Source organism: Hyla sarda, chromosome 10, assembly GCF_029499605.1.
Source record: "Hyla sarda isolate aHylSar1 chromosome 10, aHylSar1.hap1, whole genome shotgun sequence".
NCBI classification, from domain to species: domain Eukaryota; kingdom Metazoa; phylum Chordata; class Amphibia; order Anura; family Hylidae; genus Hyla; species Hyla sarda.
Window position 1 is genome coordinate 61,993,690 of NC_079198.1, and position 15,704 is coordinate 62,009,393.

The 15,704-nt window shown below is 43.7% G+C and overlaps 1 protein-coding gene across 4 annotated transcripts in view; it reads right to left on the reverse strand.

Annotated features, from left to right (window-relative positions):
• The window catches only part of TMEM143 (transmembrane protein 143), a 151,663-nt gene that overhangs the window by 54,470 nt on the left and 81,489 nt on the right, over nucleotides 1-15,704 (reverse strand). For all 4 annotated transcript variants that reach the window (XM_056544614.1, XM_056544615.1, XM_056544613.1 and 1 more), the window contains 2 exons: nucleotides 4,252-4,388; nucleotides 3,586-3,865 (listed from right to left, as the gene is read on the reverse strand). In XM_056544614.1, the coding sequence (XP_056400589.1) occupies nucleotides 3,586-3,865; nucleotides 4,252-4,388 (417 nt within the window). The remainder of the gene's footprint in view (nucleotides 1-3,585; nucleotides 3,866-4,251; nucleotides 4,389-15,704) is intronic.

The window sequence follows — 15,704 nt, forward strand, 5'->3', positions numbered from 1 at the left end:
GCCCTCAGGAAAACAGTCACCAGGTCCAACCCCCGAACTACCTAAGTCAGGACTCTCACCTTGTTGCCTCTTGCCCCCTTATGACAGTTATTGTAGAAGGTGTACCTTTAGAGGCATTAACAGATACAGGGACACAAGTGTCTGCCATATCTAAACGTCTTTTCTATCAGCATTGGGATGCTAGTCTATTGTGTGAGCCTGAGGATGTTAACTTCAGAGTAGTTGCAGGTAATGGGCAACCAGTCCCCAGACATGGATACTGGGAGCCAACCATTCAATTGGGTGACCATGTACTTACAGGGCAGGGAGTGATTGTAACTAATGTGACAGATAAGAGGTCTGCTAAATTTATATTGGGGATGAACATCATGAGGAATTGTTTTACTGAAATTCTAGATGCCTTTTATGCCTCTCTTCCCCATATGCCCCTTCAGACCAGCAGGCTCTGCAGCACCACCTGAAAGTCCTACAAGCGGAACAGAAGTTTTCCAACAGGCAAGGCGAGATCTGCAGAGTACGAGTTTAAGATATCAGGTCGGTGACCTTACAACCCAACACTGAAATCATCATATGGTGCCATGCACTGCCCAGAGTCAGGAATCGGGATTATCAGGCCCTGCTGGAACCCATGCAGCTAGAAGATCATCCTTTAGTCCGAGTTGCGAGGAGCCTGTCACTGTCTCCAATGGAAGAGTGCCAGTACGGTTAGTGAACCTGTCTGATTCTGCTACCGTTTTACCCAAATACAATCCAGTGGCTCCGTTGTACGTCCTTGAGTCGAAGGACATCGTGACAGAGCGTCTAGTGACACGACAGCATGCAGCTCAAGTTACCGGTGGATCCAGGCTAATCCCCCAGAGGCCTGGTGGGCACAGCTCCAGGTTGGGGACGACACTACCCCACAGGATCAGCTCAATGTCAATGTCACCAAAAGGTATCATGAAGCTTTCAGCAAACACCCCACAGACTTCGGAAAAACTTCAATGATACAGCACCATATCCTTACAGGCGACAGCCCGCCTATAAAGGAGAGACATTGTCCGGTCGCAACGATACGGTCGACTGTCAAGAAGATGCTGGCTGACATGAAGGATGTCAGAGTCTCTGGGCGGAGCCACTCGTCCTGGACAAGAAAAAAAGATGGAACCATCTGCTTCTGTGTCGACTACAGGAAACTGAACAATATCACACATTGCCAAGGATTGAGGAGTCGTTTACTGCCCTTGGGTCTGTTGCTTACTTCTCCATGCTGGATTTAACCTGTAGGTACTGGCAAGTGCCCATGGCCGCGGAGGATCGGGAGAAGACCTCCTTTGTTTGAGTTTAAAAGTATGCCATTTGGGCTATGTATTGCCCCCGCTACATTTCCTGGTGGAAAGGTACCTGGGCCCCCTGAACTTCCAAAGTGTCTTGTACCTGGAAGATGTCATTGTGTATTTCAAGTCTTACCAGGAACACCTCAGTCATCTGTCAGACGTCTTTCAAGTCCTGATCAAATATGGGTTAAAGATCAAACCCTAAAAGTGTCACTTGCTCAAACCTCAAGTCCCTTACCTCGGCCATGTTGTCATTGCAGAAGGAGTTTAGCCAAATCCTGAGAAGGTGGATTCTGTCAAGAACTGGCCTACACCGCACACGGTAAAAGATGTCAGGAGCTTCCTGGGATTCACCGGCTATTACCACCGCTTCAACCCACACTTCGCTCAGATTGCAGAACCCCTTACAGCTATCCTACGGAGAACAGTGAAGGAGAACTACAATGGGAGGCTACCTATTGATTGGGCCGAAGAGCATGAGACAGCGTTCCGAGCTCTCAAGCTGACAGAACCACCCATCTTGGCATATCCAGACTACAGTCAGCTGTTCCAGGCATATACTGATGCCAGTTTTGAATGTCTGGGGGCCGTCCTGTCCCAAGTTCAAGAGGGACAAGAGAGAGGAGCAGAGAAGAACGATGCTAATTACAGTTCGTTCAAACTGGAAATCCTCGCCCTGGTATGGGCTGTGACAGAGAAATTCAAGGATTACTTGGCTGCCATGCCATTCACTGGCTACACAGATAATAACCCATTGGCCCACCTGAACACTACCAATTTGGGTGCTCTTGAACAGCGATGGGCTTCAAGATTAGCTAATTATAGCTTCACCATCAAGTAGATAAGCGGCAAGTCAAACGTCAATGCCAAAGTACTGTCTCTAATAACCCCCGGCGAAGAACCGCCTGTTGAAGATGTGTGGGAAGATGCCCTCATTTTATCAGCTGTTTGTGAACCAGAATGCTACCGCCCTCGTGGACAGTGAACTCAGGTTTAAAAAGGTTAAAGAAGACCTATATACCTGGAAGACTCTCCAAGATGTTGGGCTACCTTCTGGTGAAAAAGGTACCAACCCGTCTACGCCGGGCCCATTGTGACTACAAATTGAAACGTCTGGGGCGACAGAATAAGCGACTGTTTGTGCACAAAGGACTGTTGTACCAAATTTATTTTGGATCCGGTCTCTGGTGATAGACTTCATCAGAAGAGACGCGGCGATGGTCCTCAACGCATATCATGACCAGTTGGGACACTTTGGAGTCCACAAGACCGAAGCCACTGTCAGGGGAAGACTCTACTGGACTGGAATGCGGAGTTACATTGAGAAATTATGTAGTGAATGTTCTGTCTGTAACGTCACCAAGAATGTGCGCAAGAGCGCCCCTCCACTCCATTCAGAGTGACAGACCAAACCAATTGGTCGCACTAGAGCATGTGAAATTGTCTCCTACTCGGTCCGGGTATATCTATGCTCTGATCATGGTGGATCACTACTTCAAGTGGTCCCCGTCAAAGATCTCACAGACAACACGGCAGCCTAGATGTTCTATTCTAAGTGGGTGCCACAGTCCTGAGTCTGTCTTAACCCCTTAAGAACCAAGCCCATTTTCACCTTAAGGACCAGAGCATTTTTTGAAAATCTGACCACTGTCACTTTAAGCATTGATAACTCTGGGATGCTTTTACTTTTCATTCTGATTCCAAGATAGTTTTTTTGTGACATATTCTACTTTAGGTTAGTGGTAAATTTTCAACGATACTACCTCATGAAGCTTATTGAGAGAATGCCAAGAGTGTGCAACATTTGTGTAGGCTAGGTTCACATCTTCATCAAAGACTGCATTTGTTACAGAAAAAAACGGAGCAGCACAGTCAGTTGCACAACTGTTACGAATAGATCAAGATGGATGTCATTAACCTGGTGTCGATTTATGAGCAGATTTGTGCAGGGAGATAAAAAGAATACTTGCCAATGTGTATCTAGCCCTAGCAATTTTTTTTTGTTTACTACTTAATTCTAAATGTGTTCTTAAATAGTTTTTAATAATATGAATCTGCAACGCAAAAAAAAAAAAAAATACATAGACAAATCAAATCAAAAATTGTGTCCAAATTTTCTATGGTAATGGTAATACATCTACTAAATGACTACCAACTGTATATGGGTGATGTATGCACTTTTACCACAAATTCTGCTGAAGCGACAAACCTCTTTATAGCTGCAGTTGCAGTCTGGAAATCACATTTAATATTTAGCTTTGCCTCTTACCTTCCAAGCTCGAAATGTCATAAATCCTGCAAACAAGAATAGCAGGAAAAAAGTTCCAATCTTCAAGTCTGTAAGGACCACCATTCCGACATTGACAAAGACTATTCCTCCGCTCACCAAAAGCATAGTGTTAATTAAAGTGCGGTCAATTCTTGAAGTCCGGACCTTTACCACAGGAAGAAGTTGCTCCAGCCCTTCCAGAGGTATGTCCTTAAAACATTTTAACACCATATGAGAATGTTTAGGGCGAGCAGCCATTAGGACTCTCTTAAAGTATCGCCTATGCAAACAAAAACAAAAAAAACAACAACACACTTTACATTAATAATATACTAAAGGGATGTTTATTAAACCTGTGTAGAGGAAGAGTGGTGCAGTCGCCAATAGCAACCGATCAGATCACTTTTATTTTTAAAAAGGCCTCTGAAACGTGAAAGATGGAATCTGCGTCACCCTTACTCTACACAGATTTGATAAATCTCCTCTTAAATGTCTATACCTAATGTGTATGGAAATAAAACAATAAGTAACTAAATAGTATGATGTGAGGTTTAGATCCAGAAGTAATTTATTTAGCAAATTAGTGTGCTCCAAAACAATGTACATAGTCAGTCACATGTTCTATATTTACATTGAACATGATGAGCTCCCAGAAACATGTCTTGCCTTTCTGGTGGGGTGCGAGGAGATCTGGAGAGCCAAGAATCTTGAGGCTTGGGGCTCATCTGCAAGGCAAGAGGTCCATACCTCTGTCCAAGAGCCCAGTAATGGATATAGTCATATTTGTCAAGATTTACATGCACCTGGAAAATAAATAACATTGTATGATCAATTCTGTAAAAAGAAATAAAGAAATCACGTCATACAATAGTAGCAAACTAAGAAGGTTCTGAAATGGCCTAACTTTGACCTTAAAATCATAATATCCAGTATCTTCAGTTTGTGCTTACCCTCTATTTATATCAGAGGGGCAGATCTACAATTGTAAATGCATACATGCTTTGTACCACAATTATGCATTTTAGACACTTCTGTGAGTTGCTGGACAGGAGTTGTGGCATTGTGAGAAAGGGGTGTGGTTTGAGTGTAAAATCATAAGGCAACTAATTGTTATAAAATAAGCCAGGTAAAAGTTGGTCTACACTTAAGACTAGGCAGTCTAATGATGTGCCAAATGTATTAAGCAGCATAATACACTGTCAGGGCCAGCCCTTCCATGGGCCCCTGTGCTGCCCGACCAAACTTTTTTGTGTGTGGTGCAGCTGGTACCTGATCTGATCACTGGTCCACCCCCCTTACCCATCTCAACCAAGCTGGTTCAGAGGACCAGCACAGCAGCATCCACAGTCAAAGAAGCCTGGTGCTCCGCTATCTGTCATCCTGAGGTACATTGGGGTCTTGTGTATGTGACTGGCGTTGGCTGGGAGCAGGGCCATGCTGCAGCATGCACTTTGTGTGTGCTACTGGAGGCTAAACACATTGTTAAATTAACTTTGTCGGGCAACAGCTGCAGCGCAGCACACAGTCCATCTGCTCACACAAGGGCAGTCATTGGCTATAAAACAAAAGTCTCAATCTGGGCTGAGTTTGCTGTATATTGACTGTGGTTGCCACGTGGTGCTAGCTACGCTTCCTGACGTTTAATGATGCCTCGGCGTGGTGAGAAAGGCTACAGCTCCCTAGTAAGTTAGGACAGCACTTCCTAGAGTTAAAGGGGTACTCCGGTGAAAACCTTTTTTCTTTTAAATCAACTGGTGCCAGAAAGTTAAACAGATTTGTAAATTACTTCTATTATAAAATCTTAATCCTTACTGTACTTATTAGCTGCTGAATACTACAGAGGAAATTCTTTTCTTTTTGGAATTCTCTCTGATGACATCACGAGCACAGTGCTCTTTGCTGACGTCATTATAATAATAATAACTCTTTATTTATTGTTGTCCTTAGTGGGATTTGAACCCAAGGCCCCAGCACTGCAAAGCAGCAGTGCTAACAACTGAGCCACCATGCACGGTTGCTAAAGTAGACAGAGATGTCAGCAGAAAGCACTGTGCTCGTGATGTCATCAGTGTTCCAAAAAGAAAGGAATTTCCTCTGTAGCATTCAGCAGCTAATAAGTACTGGAAGGATTAAGATTTTTTAATAGAAGTAATTTACAAATATGTTTAACTTTCTGGCACCAGTTGATTTAAAAGAAAAAAGGTTTTCACCGGAGTACCCCTTTAACTTCAGACTGGACCTGGTGATAAGATAAGGGGCTAAAATGATAGGTCTATAGCAAAAAAGTATAGCGAGTGTGCTCAATCTGTCTGTAGTGTCCGAGAAACTGGCACTGTGCACACCCCCAATGGGTGCACTGGGTAATGGCAGGCACTGTAAGTGATTGACCATAATTATGTAAATAAAATATATGTGCCGTTCTCAAGGATCTAATATAATTTGAAAATTGTGAAGAAAGAAATGGTCAATAAATGAGATTGAACAGAGTGGTTGAAATATGTGGATGTGAGAAGCTGCTGACTAGATGTATATGAATGGATGAATGAAAATGAGTGAGATGTATGTGAATCTATATGTACTGCCTACCTAAATAGATGAATGATGATAGAAATGAGGATGGTGTTTGATCTATGATTAGGAGTCGCCGAAAGTATGTAAAACAATAAGTAAGGTGTATAACAGATTTATTTGAATACAATTGACGGGGTCTCTGAGTGGATGCCGGCAATCCACAGCGAGATGTGAAGATAGGATAATTTGTTACAAACAAGTTAAAATAGATATGTGTATGTATCTAGTGGTTGTTGCTTTCATATATAAACACTGTATCCAGCAGATAAACTATGCATGCGGCCTGTGCACAGCTCTGCAGGGTGGTCCCAGAGCAACGTTGGTCCCAGAGCAGTGCTGGAGCTACTCAAAAAATTGCCCACCAGTGGGTCTCACAGTCCACAAGACATCAGTGCGCGCTCTCCCACCACAAGGAGACACAGAAGGACGCTACTCCAGCGGAGCTTGTCTGTGGGCCAGCAGACTTCTCCGAGTTTACCAGACGGTGGGAAGAAACCATCAAGACCTGCACCATCAGCCCGCCGCGGACAACGGACCACCACAGCACGGACTTCCCTGACAACGGAGTGGGCGAGTGATCTTCCATAACATCCCTGTGCCGACCGCCGAGTCGTGCCATTATAGTCACCCACAGGTGTCAGTGGCAACGAGCCGCTGCAGTCCCCTCCACTCTCTGGTATCATCAAGGTAGTGCTACCTTTTACTGACAATTTAACCATCTATATGTCCTACGGCGCAACACTATAGTGTATAGACTTGTGGACTTTGAGACCCACTGGTGGGCAATTTTTTGAGTAGCTCCAGCGCTGCTCCGGGACCAACGTTGCTCTGGGACCAACATTGCTCTGGGACCACCCTGCAGAGCCTTGCACAGGCCGCATGCATAGTTTATCTGCTGGATACAGTCTTTATATATGAAAGCAACAACCACTAGCTACATTATATCTATTTTAACTTGTTTGTAACAAATTATTTTATCTGCACATCTCGCAGTGGGTTGCCGGCATCCACTCAGAGACCCCGTCAATTGTATTTAAATAAATCTGTTATACACCTTACTTATTGTTTTACATACTTTCGGTGACTCCTAAATCATAGATCAAACACCATCTTCATTTCTATCATCATCCATCTATTTAGGTAGGCAGTACATACAGATTCACATACATCTCACTCATTTTCATTCATCCATTCATATATATCTAGTCAGCAGCTTCTCACATCCACATATTTCAACCACTCTGTTCAATCTCATTTATTGACAATTTCTTTCTTCACAATTTTCAAATTACATTAGATCCTTGAGAACGGCACATATCTTTTATTTACTAAAATGATAGGGCTTGTGAAGAATGATCAGTATTCATACTATTCAGCCCAGAGCATCCATACTTGTCATTATAATCCCAGCTGGGTCATTTCAGCTCCTTTTGTCATCCCAAAAATATGGCTTCTGTAGGGGCTGATATGACTACTATATATGGGGTGTCCCAGTACAGAAGTGGCCCTTCTGTACCCTGTAGGTCCTATCAGGTGGACTCAGTCCCAGTCCCCTGGCTCCCATACTCCTCAGAACTCTATACACCAATTCAGTTATGTATAGGTTAATGTATTGCATTTATGTGTTAATGTGCCTTTAAACATTGTTACTAAGACCTAGGTAACCAAGGAAGGTGCAAGTGAACAGGTGACTTGTTGGTGACCTATGGGACTCCTCCAAATTACTCCCATATATAGCTGGGAGGAGTCAGCTTAGTTCAATTGAGTGGAGCGTTCAGTTCTGAGTGCAGTTGCCAACTGAAGACCTGAGAAGTTGTCTGGTGTTCCTGAGGGAGACCAAGGCCTAACCACACAGCCATGCATTCACTACCAGTAACCCCTACAGGTCAAAGTCAAAGCCTGGTAAGCACAAATATAGGGGAGAAGTCTAGTCAAGATAGTAAAGTGCAATTTACTAAAGTCAGTGTGGGTTGCACAAGTCAGTCCAAGTCTACTACAAGTCCCAGCGAGCCAACAAGCCTCCTAAAGTTCACTGAGCATCTCCTTGGGCCTAAACTGAACTGTAAAGACTTTAACCCCTTAAGGACCGGGGTTTTTTCCGTTTTTGCATTTTCGTTTTTTGCTCCTTGCCTTTAAAAAATCATAACTCTTTCAATTTTGCACCTAAAAATCCATATGATGGCTTATTTTTTGCACCACCAATTCTACTTTGTAATGACGTCAGTCATTGTGCCCAAAAATCTACGGTGAAACGGGAAAAAAAATCATTGTGAGACAAAATTGAAAAAAAAAACGCCATTTTGTAACTTTTGGGGGCTTCCGTTTCTACGTAGTACATTTTTTGGTAAAAATGACCCCTTATCTTTATTCTGTAGGTCCATACGATTAAAATGATACCCTACTTATACAGGTTTGAATTTGTCGCACTTCTGGAAAAAATCATAACTTCATGCAGAAAAATGTATACGTTTAAAATTGTCAACTTCTGACCCCTATAACTTTTTTATTTTTCCGTGTATGGGGCGGTATGAGGGCTCATTTTTTGCGCCGTGATCTGAAGTTTTTAACGGTACCATTTTTGCATTGATAGGACTTATTGATCGCTTTTTATTCATTTTTTCATGATATAAAAAGTGACCAAAAATGCACTATTTTGGACTTTGGAATTTTTTTGCGCGCACGCCATTGACCGTGCGGTTTAATTAACGATATATTTTTATAATTCGGACATTTCCGCACGCGGCGATACTATTTATGTTTATTTTTATTTTTATTTACACTGTGTTTTTTCTTTTATGGGAAAAGGGGGGTGATTCAAACTTTTAATAGGGAAGGGGTTAAATGATGTTTATTCACTTTTTTTTTGCACTTTTTTTTTGCAGTGTTATAGGTCCCATAGGGACCTATAACACTGCACACACTGATCTTTTACATTGATCACTGGTTTCTCATAAGAAACCAGTGATCGATGATTCTGCCGCATGACTGCTCATGCCTGGATCTCAGGCACTGAGCAGTCATTCGGCGATCGGACAGCGAGGAGGCAGGTAGGGGCCCTCCCGCTGTCCTGTCAGCTGTTCGGGATGCCGCGATTTCACCGCGGCTATCCCGAACAGCCCACTGAGCTAGCCGGCATGCTTTCGGTTTCACTTTAGACGCGGCGTTCAACTTTGAACGCCGCGTCTAAAGGGTTAATAGCGCGCGGCACAGCGATCAATGCCGCGCGCTATTAGCCACGGGTCCCGGCCGTTGTTAGAGGCCGGGCCCGACCCGCTATGACGCGGGGCCACGCCGTGGCCCCGCGTTATAGATCGGGAGTGGACACATGACGTTCCAGTACGTCATGTGTCCTTAAGGGGTTAAAGGGGGTATTCCAGGATTTTTTTTTTTTTTATTTGACTATGCTACAGGGGCTGTAAAGTTAGTGTAGTTCATAATATAGTGTATTTTCCTGTGTGTGACGGTTTTCTCACAATTCTTATGTGATTTTCACCCCAATACAGTGCCTTGAGAAAGTATTCGGCCCCCCTGGAACTTTTTGACCTTTTGTCACATTTCAGGCTTCAAACATAAAGAGATAAAACTGTAATTTTTTGTGAAGAATCAACAACAAGTGGGACACAATCATGAAGTGGAACGAAATTTATTGGATAATTCAAACTTTTTTAACAAAAAAAAAACTGAAAAATTGGGCGTGCACGCTATCACGCCCCCTCCCGTAGGCTTGCATTGAGGGGCGGAGCGTGACGTCACACGCCGCCGGCCCTGCGGTCGACCGGGGACTGATTACAAACGGGGTGTCACGTGCATGATCACGGGCGTCCACAGCTGCGGGACTCCCACGATCAGGCATCTTATCCCCTATCCTTTGGATAGGGGATAAGATGTGTAAGCACCGGAGTATCCCTTTAAATGGATTCCCCCTGAGGTCGAGGACCGGCCCTCAGGAAAAGAGCCATCAGGTCCAACCCCCGAACTACCTAAATCAGGACTCTCACTTTATGTCGCCTCCTGCCCCCGTATAATGGTTGTCGTAGAAGGTGTACCTTTAGAAGCCTTAATAGATACAGGGTCACAAGTGTCTACCATATCTAAACATGTTTTCTATCAGCATTGGGATGCTAATTTATTGTGTGAGTCTGATGTTAATTTCAGAGTAGTTTCGGGTAATGGGCAACCAGTCCCCAGACATGGATACTGGGAGCCAACCATTCAATTGGGTGACCATGTACTTACAGGGCAGGGAGTGATTGTAACTAATGTGACAGATAAGGGGTATTCTGAATTCATATTGGGGATGAGCATTATAAGAAATTGTTTTATTGAGATTCTATATGCCTTGTATGCCTCTCTTCCTTATATGCCCACTTCAGACCAGAAGGCAGTGCAGCACCACCTGAAAGTCCTACAAGCGGAGCAGAAGTTTGCCAACAAGCAAGGCGAGATCTGCAGAGTACGAGAACAAGAAATCAGATTCGTAACACTGCAACCCAACACTAAGACATCATTTGGTGCAGAGCATGTCCCGAAATCAAGAATCTGGATTATCAGGCCCTGCTGGAACGCATGCAGCTAGAAGATTACCCACTAGTCCGAGCTACAAGAAATCTTGTCACTGTCTCAACCAGAAGAGTACCAGCACGGTTAGTGAACCTGTCTGATTCTGCTACTGTCTTACCCAAATACACTCCAGTGGCACTGTTGTACCTCTTCGAGTCAAAAGACATCTTGACTGAACGTCTGGTGGCGTATCCGGATTACAGTCAGCTGTTTCGGCTATATACTGATGCCAGTTTTGAAGGGCAAGGAGCTGTCCTGTCCCAAGTTCAAGATGGCCAAGAGAGAGTGATTGCCTATGCCAGTCAAAATCTGCGAGGGGCGGAGAAGAACGACACCAATTACAGCTCGTTCAAGTTGGAACTTGGTGACAGAAAAATGTAAAGATTATTTGGCTGCCACGTCATTTACTGCCTACATGGATAACAACCCTTTGGCCCACCTGAACACTGTCAAATTGGGCGCCTTTGAACAGCGATGGACTTAAAGATTAGCCAATTACAGCCTCACCATCAAGTACAGAAGTGGCAAGTCAAACGTCAATGCCGAAGTACTGTCTAAAATGGCTTCCAGCAAAGAGCCACCTGTGAAACATGAGTGGAAAGACGTGGAGATGCCCCCATTTTACCAACGGTTTGTAAAATAGAATGTTATTACCACCCTTTTGGATGGAGAACCCAGGTCCGAAAAGGTTAAAGAAGGCCTGTATACCTGGAAGACTCTACAAGACGAAAGTCGATTCATGGGTGATATGTTGGACTACCTTCTTGTGAAAAAAGTACGTACACATCTATACCGAGCCCATTATGACTACGAGCTGAAGCATCTGTGGCAACAGAGGAAGTGACTGTTTGTGCACAAAGGACTGTTGTACCGAAATTCTTTGGAACCGGTCTCTGGTGATCGACTTCATTAGATTCTAGTTTCCAGAAGAGACGCGGTGATTGTCCTCAACGCATATCATGATCAGTTGGGACCCTTTGGAGTCCACAAGAACGAAGCCAATGATCAGGCCGGAAGAAGCGTTGATTGTAATACGAAACCGCCGGCAGTCGCCTGTTTTTCTGAGCGCTGTCAGCTTTTTCTAAGAATCCCACGCCATCGAGGTGGTCCGAAGTTTGAGGCCGCGAGACCCGTACTGTAAGTGAGTGCAGGCTATGTTTCTTGTTAGTTTGATTTGTATACTGATGTCTGACACTCTGTCCTAGCACCGCCGTGGGTCAGAACAGAGACTCCTCCAGCTGCTCCATTAGTCCTTATAGTGGGTGAAGAGAGGACTAGCTAGTGCCACTACTTACTACTACTTGAAATGAAATGTTCTGTCTGTAACGTCACCAAGAATGTTCGTAAAGATGCAAGAGCACCCCTCCACTCCATCCAGAGTAACAGACCCAATAAGCTGGTCACGCTAAACGATGTGAAGTTGTCTCCTACCCGGTCCGGGTATACCTATGCTCCCACCATGGTGGACCACTTCTCCAAGTGGGTTATTGTTGTCCCAGTCAAAGATCTCACAACCAAGGTGGTGGCCCAAATGTTCTACTCTAAGTGGGGTACAAACCCTTGGATGCCTTGAGTCTGTCTTGACTGACCGTGGACCGGCCTTTGAGGCCCAACTCTTTCAAGAACTCTGTCAGTTCCACAACTGTAAGAAGCTCAGAACCACTGCCTATAACTCTCAAGGGAACGGGCTCTGTGAGCAAACCAATCAAGTATTCATCCATATGCTGCGAGCCACCTCTGTGTCACGACAAGAAGAATGGCCTCGGCTACAATCTGAGCTAGTAGAGATATATAACAACACTGTGCATTGTTTTACTTGGTATACCCCCTTCTATTTGATGATGAGACAGCACAGGCTACTGCCTAAGCATCGGACATTTGGGTTACAAGCCCCAATTAACAATTCTCCTCAAGCATCCCACAAATAGCGTTTCTGATCACCGAAGGCAGATTCAAGAAGCCAAGGAGATTGTCACTGAGAACATGGGCGAGGCCCGACACAGGTAACAGGATTAATACAACCGCCATGCCACAGCCAAGCCACTGCAAGTGGACAACAAAGTCTGGTTAACAAAATTTCCTAGAACGAACAAGCTGGATTTCATCTGGGAGACAGAGCCTTACACTGTGATGGCTATTCCCTACCCCGAGTCTGATGTCTATGAAGTCCAAAAATCTGGGTATGAGCCACAGGTCGTCCACAGAAACCGTATCAAAATCTAAGGAAGATCTCCTAACGGCTCCTCCACCACCGCCTCCATGTGCCAAACCAGTTCGTGAATATGTTCCTGGCGAAGGGATACATCACTCTATAGATTTTCCTATGTTCTCACCCACTCAACCCACATACCTCTGTTAACCTCCGGCTCCTGGCTTATCTCTATTGGCTCCAGTTTATGTGCCAGCTTCAAGAGCTCTGGAGGTAATACCTACAATTCCAGCCTATGCACGAGATCTCACAGTACCAGCAGTCTCTATTCAATTGGTTTTGGATCCAGTTCAAGATCAAGTTCCTGTGGAAGAAGTGCCTGCTGAGCTTCCAGATTTACCTACAGATCCTGGTCCTCAAGAGGTGGTGCTTCGCAGGTCCCAGCGGTCTACTCAAGGCCAACTGCCCACTAGATATGAAGAATAAAACACATACATAAAAGTCAATAGTAAAACGTTCTATTATGACAGGATTGTCTAGTCTTCACAAATGTGTATTTATAGCATTTAACGTCCATAGAGTAGTCATGTACAGCATTGAGATAGGACTTTTAGCTTATAGCCAGTATACTTATACTAAGTCCATATTCGTCTATAAGGTGTGTCATGTCTAATGTTTATTGTCTTATTGTCCACTGTGCACAGCTTTCTCTTGTGGCCAGAGAGAGCTCAAGGACCATACGCCGAGGTCGGCTTTCTTCTAGAGGGGGAGTTTGTGGTGGCCCAGTACAGAAGTGGCTATTCTGTCCCATGTAGATCCTGTCAGGGGGACTCAGTCCCAGTCGCTCCCACACTCCTCAGAACTCTTTTCACCTATTCAGTTATGTCTAGGTTAATGTATTGCATTTATGTGTTAATGTGCCTTTAAACATTGTTACTAAGACCTAGGTAACCAAGAAAGGTGCAAGTGAACAGGTGACTTGTTGCTGACCTATGGGACCCATCCACATTGCTCCCATATATAGCTGGGAGGAGTCAGCTTAGGTCAGTTGAGTGGAGAGTTCAGTTGCAGTCAAGTGAAGTCCTGGGAAGTTGTCTGGTGTTCCTGAGGGAGACCAAGGCCTAACCACGCAGCGAAGCATCCATTACCAGTAATCCCTACAGGTGAAAGTTAAAGCCTGGTAAGCACAAATATAGGGGAGAAGTCTAGTCAAGATAGTCAAGTGTCATTTACTAAAGTAAACTTCGGGACCTAGGGGGTTTTGCCCCCCCCCCCACTCGCCGCAATTGCTACTATCAGCTAGTCAAATCTGGCAGCGTTTCGCAATGAAAATCCTGAGCAAAGCGGTGTGTGTGTCCCAATCACGGCTGCTCTGCTAAGTGTCCTGTCCCCCTTCCCTGATGTCCCTTACCTGTCCCGAGCTCCCGCAGCTGTGCCTACCTGCATGCTTCACTTCCAGGTGAAGCGAGTGCAGTAATTTGTTTTTTTTGTAAATGAGCTGTTTAATTGTACAACAGCTGACCCTGGTATCCTAAACCTGCTACTGCATCTTTGCTTGGCAGGGCAGACACTAGGGGGAGTAAAAAAAGATTATATATATATATATATATATATATATACACACACACACACACACACACACATATATTCAGAATTCAAGTGGTCCCTAAAAAAACAAACTTGATTTTGAAATTTCGTCGAAAATTTGAAAAAATTCTCATACTATTATAAGCCTTCAAATGTCATAAAAAAGTTAAAGAACGTTTAACAAATGATGCCAGCGAAAAGTAGACATGCTGTGGATGACTTTCAGGTAGAGAGTTTCAAACATAGAGAAAAATGTTTCCAATTTTTCACAATATTTTAGAGTTTTTCACAAAAATCTACAAAAATTTACCACTAATATAAAGTACAATATGTCTCGAAAAAACTCTCTCTGAATCACTTTGCCAGGTTCAAGCAGTCCAAAGTTATAACCACTTAACCCCTTAAGGACCAGGCCATTTTACACCTTAGGACCAGAGCGTTTTTTGAACATCTGACCACTGTCACTTTAAACATTAATAACTGGGATGCTTTTACCTATCATTCTGATTCCGAGATAGTTTTTTCGTGACATATTCTACTTTATGTTATTGGTAAAATTTTGTCGATACTTGCATCGTTTCTTGCATCGTTAATTTAGCATTTTTCTAACTTTGAAGCTCTCTGCTTGTAAGGAAAATGGATATTCCAAATCATTTTTTTTTTATTCACATATACAATATGTCTACTTTATGTTTGCATCATAAAATGTACGTGTTTTTACTTTTGGAAGACACCAGAGGGCTTCAAAGTTCAGCAGCAATTTTCCAATTTTTCACAAAATTTCCAAAATCACAATTTTTCAGGGACCAGTTCAGGTTTGAAGTGGATTTGAAGGGTCTTCATATTAGAAATGCCCCACAAATTACCCCATTATAAAAACTGCAGCCCCCAAAGTATTCAAAATGACATTCAGTCAGCATTTTAACCCTTTAGGTGTTTCACAGGAATAGCAGCAAAGTGAAGGAGAAAATTCACAATCTTCATTTTTTACACTCGCATGTTCTTGTAGACCCAATTTTTTAATTTTTACAAGGGGTAAAAGGAGAACATTTATATTTATATTTGTAGCCCAATGTGTCTCGAGTAAGCACATACCTCATATGTCTATGTAAAGTGTTCGGCGGGCGCAGTAGAGGGCTCAGAAGCGAAGGAGCGACAAGGGGATTTTGGAGAGTACGTTTTTCTGAAATGGTTTTTGGGGGGCATGTTGCATTTAGGAAGCCCCTATGGTGCCAGAACAGGGAGAAAAAAC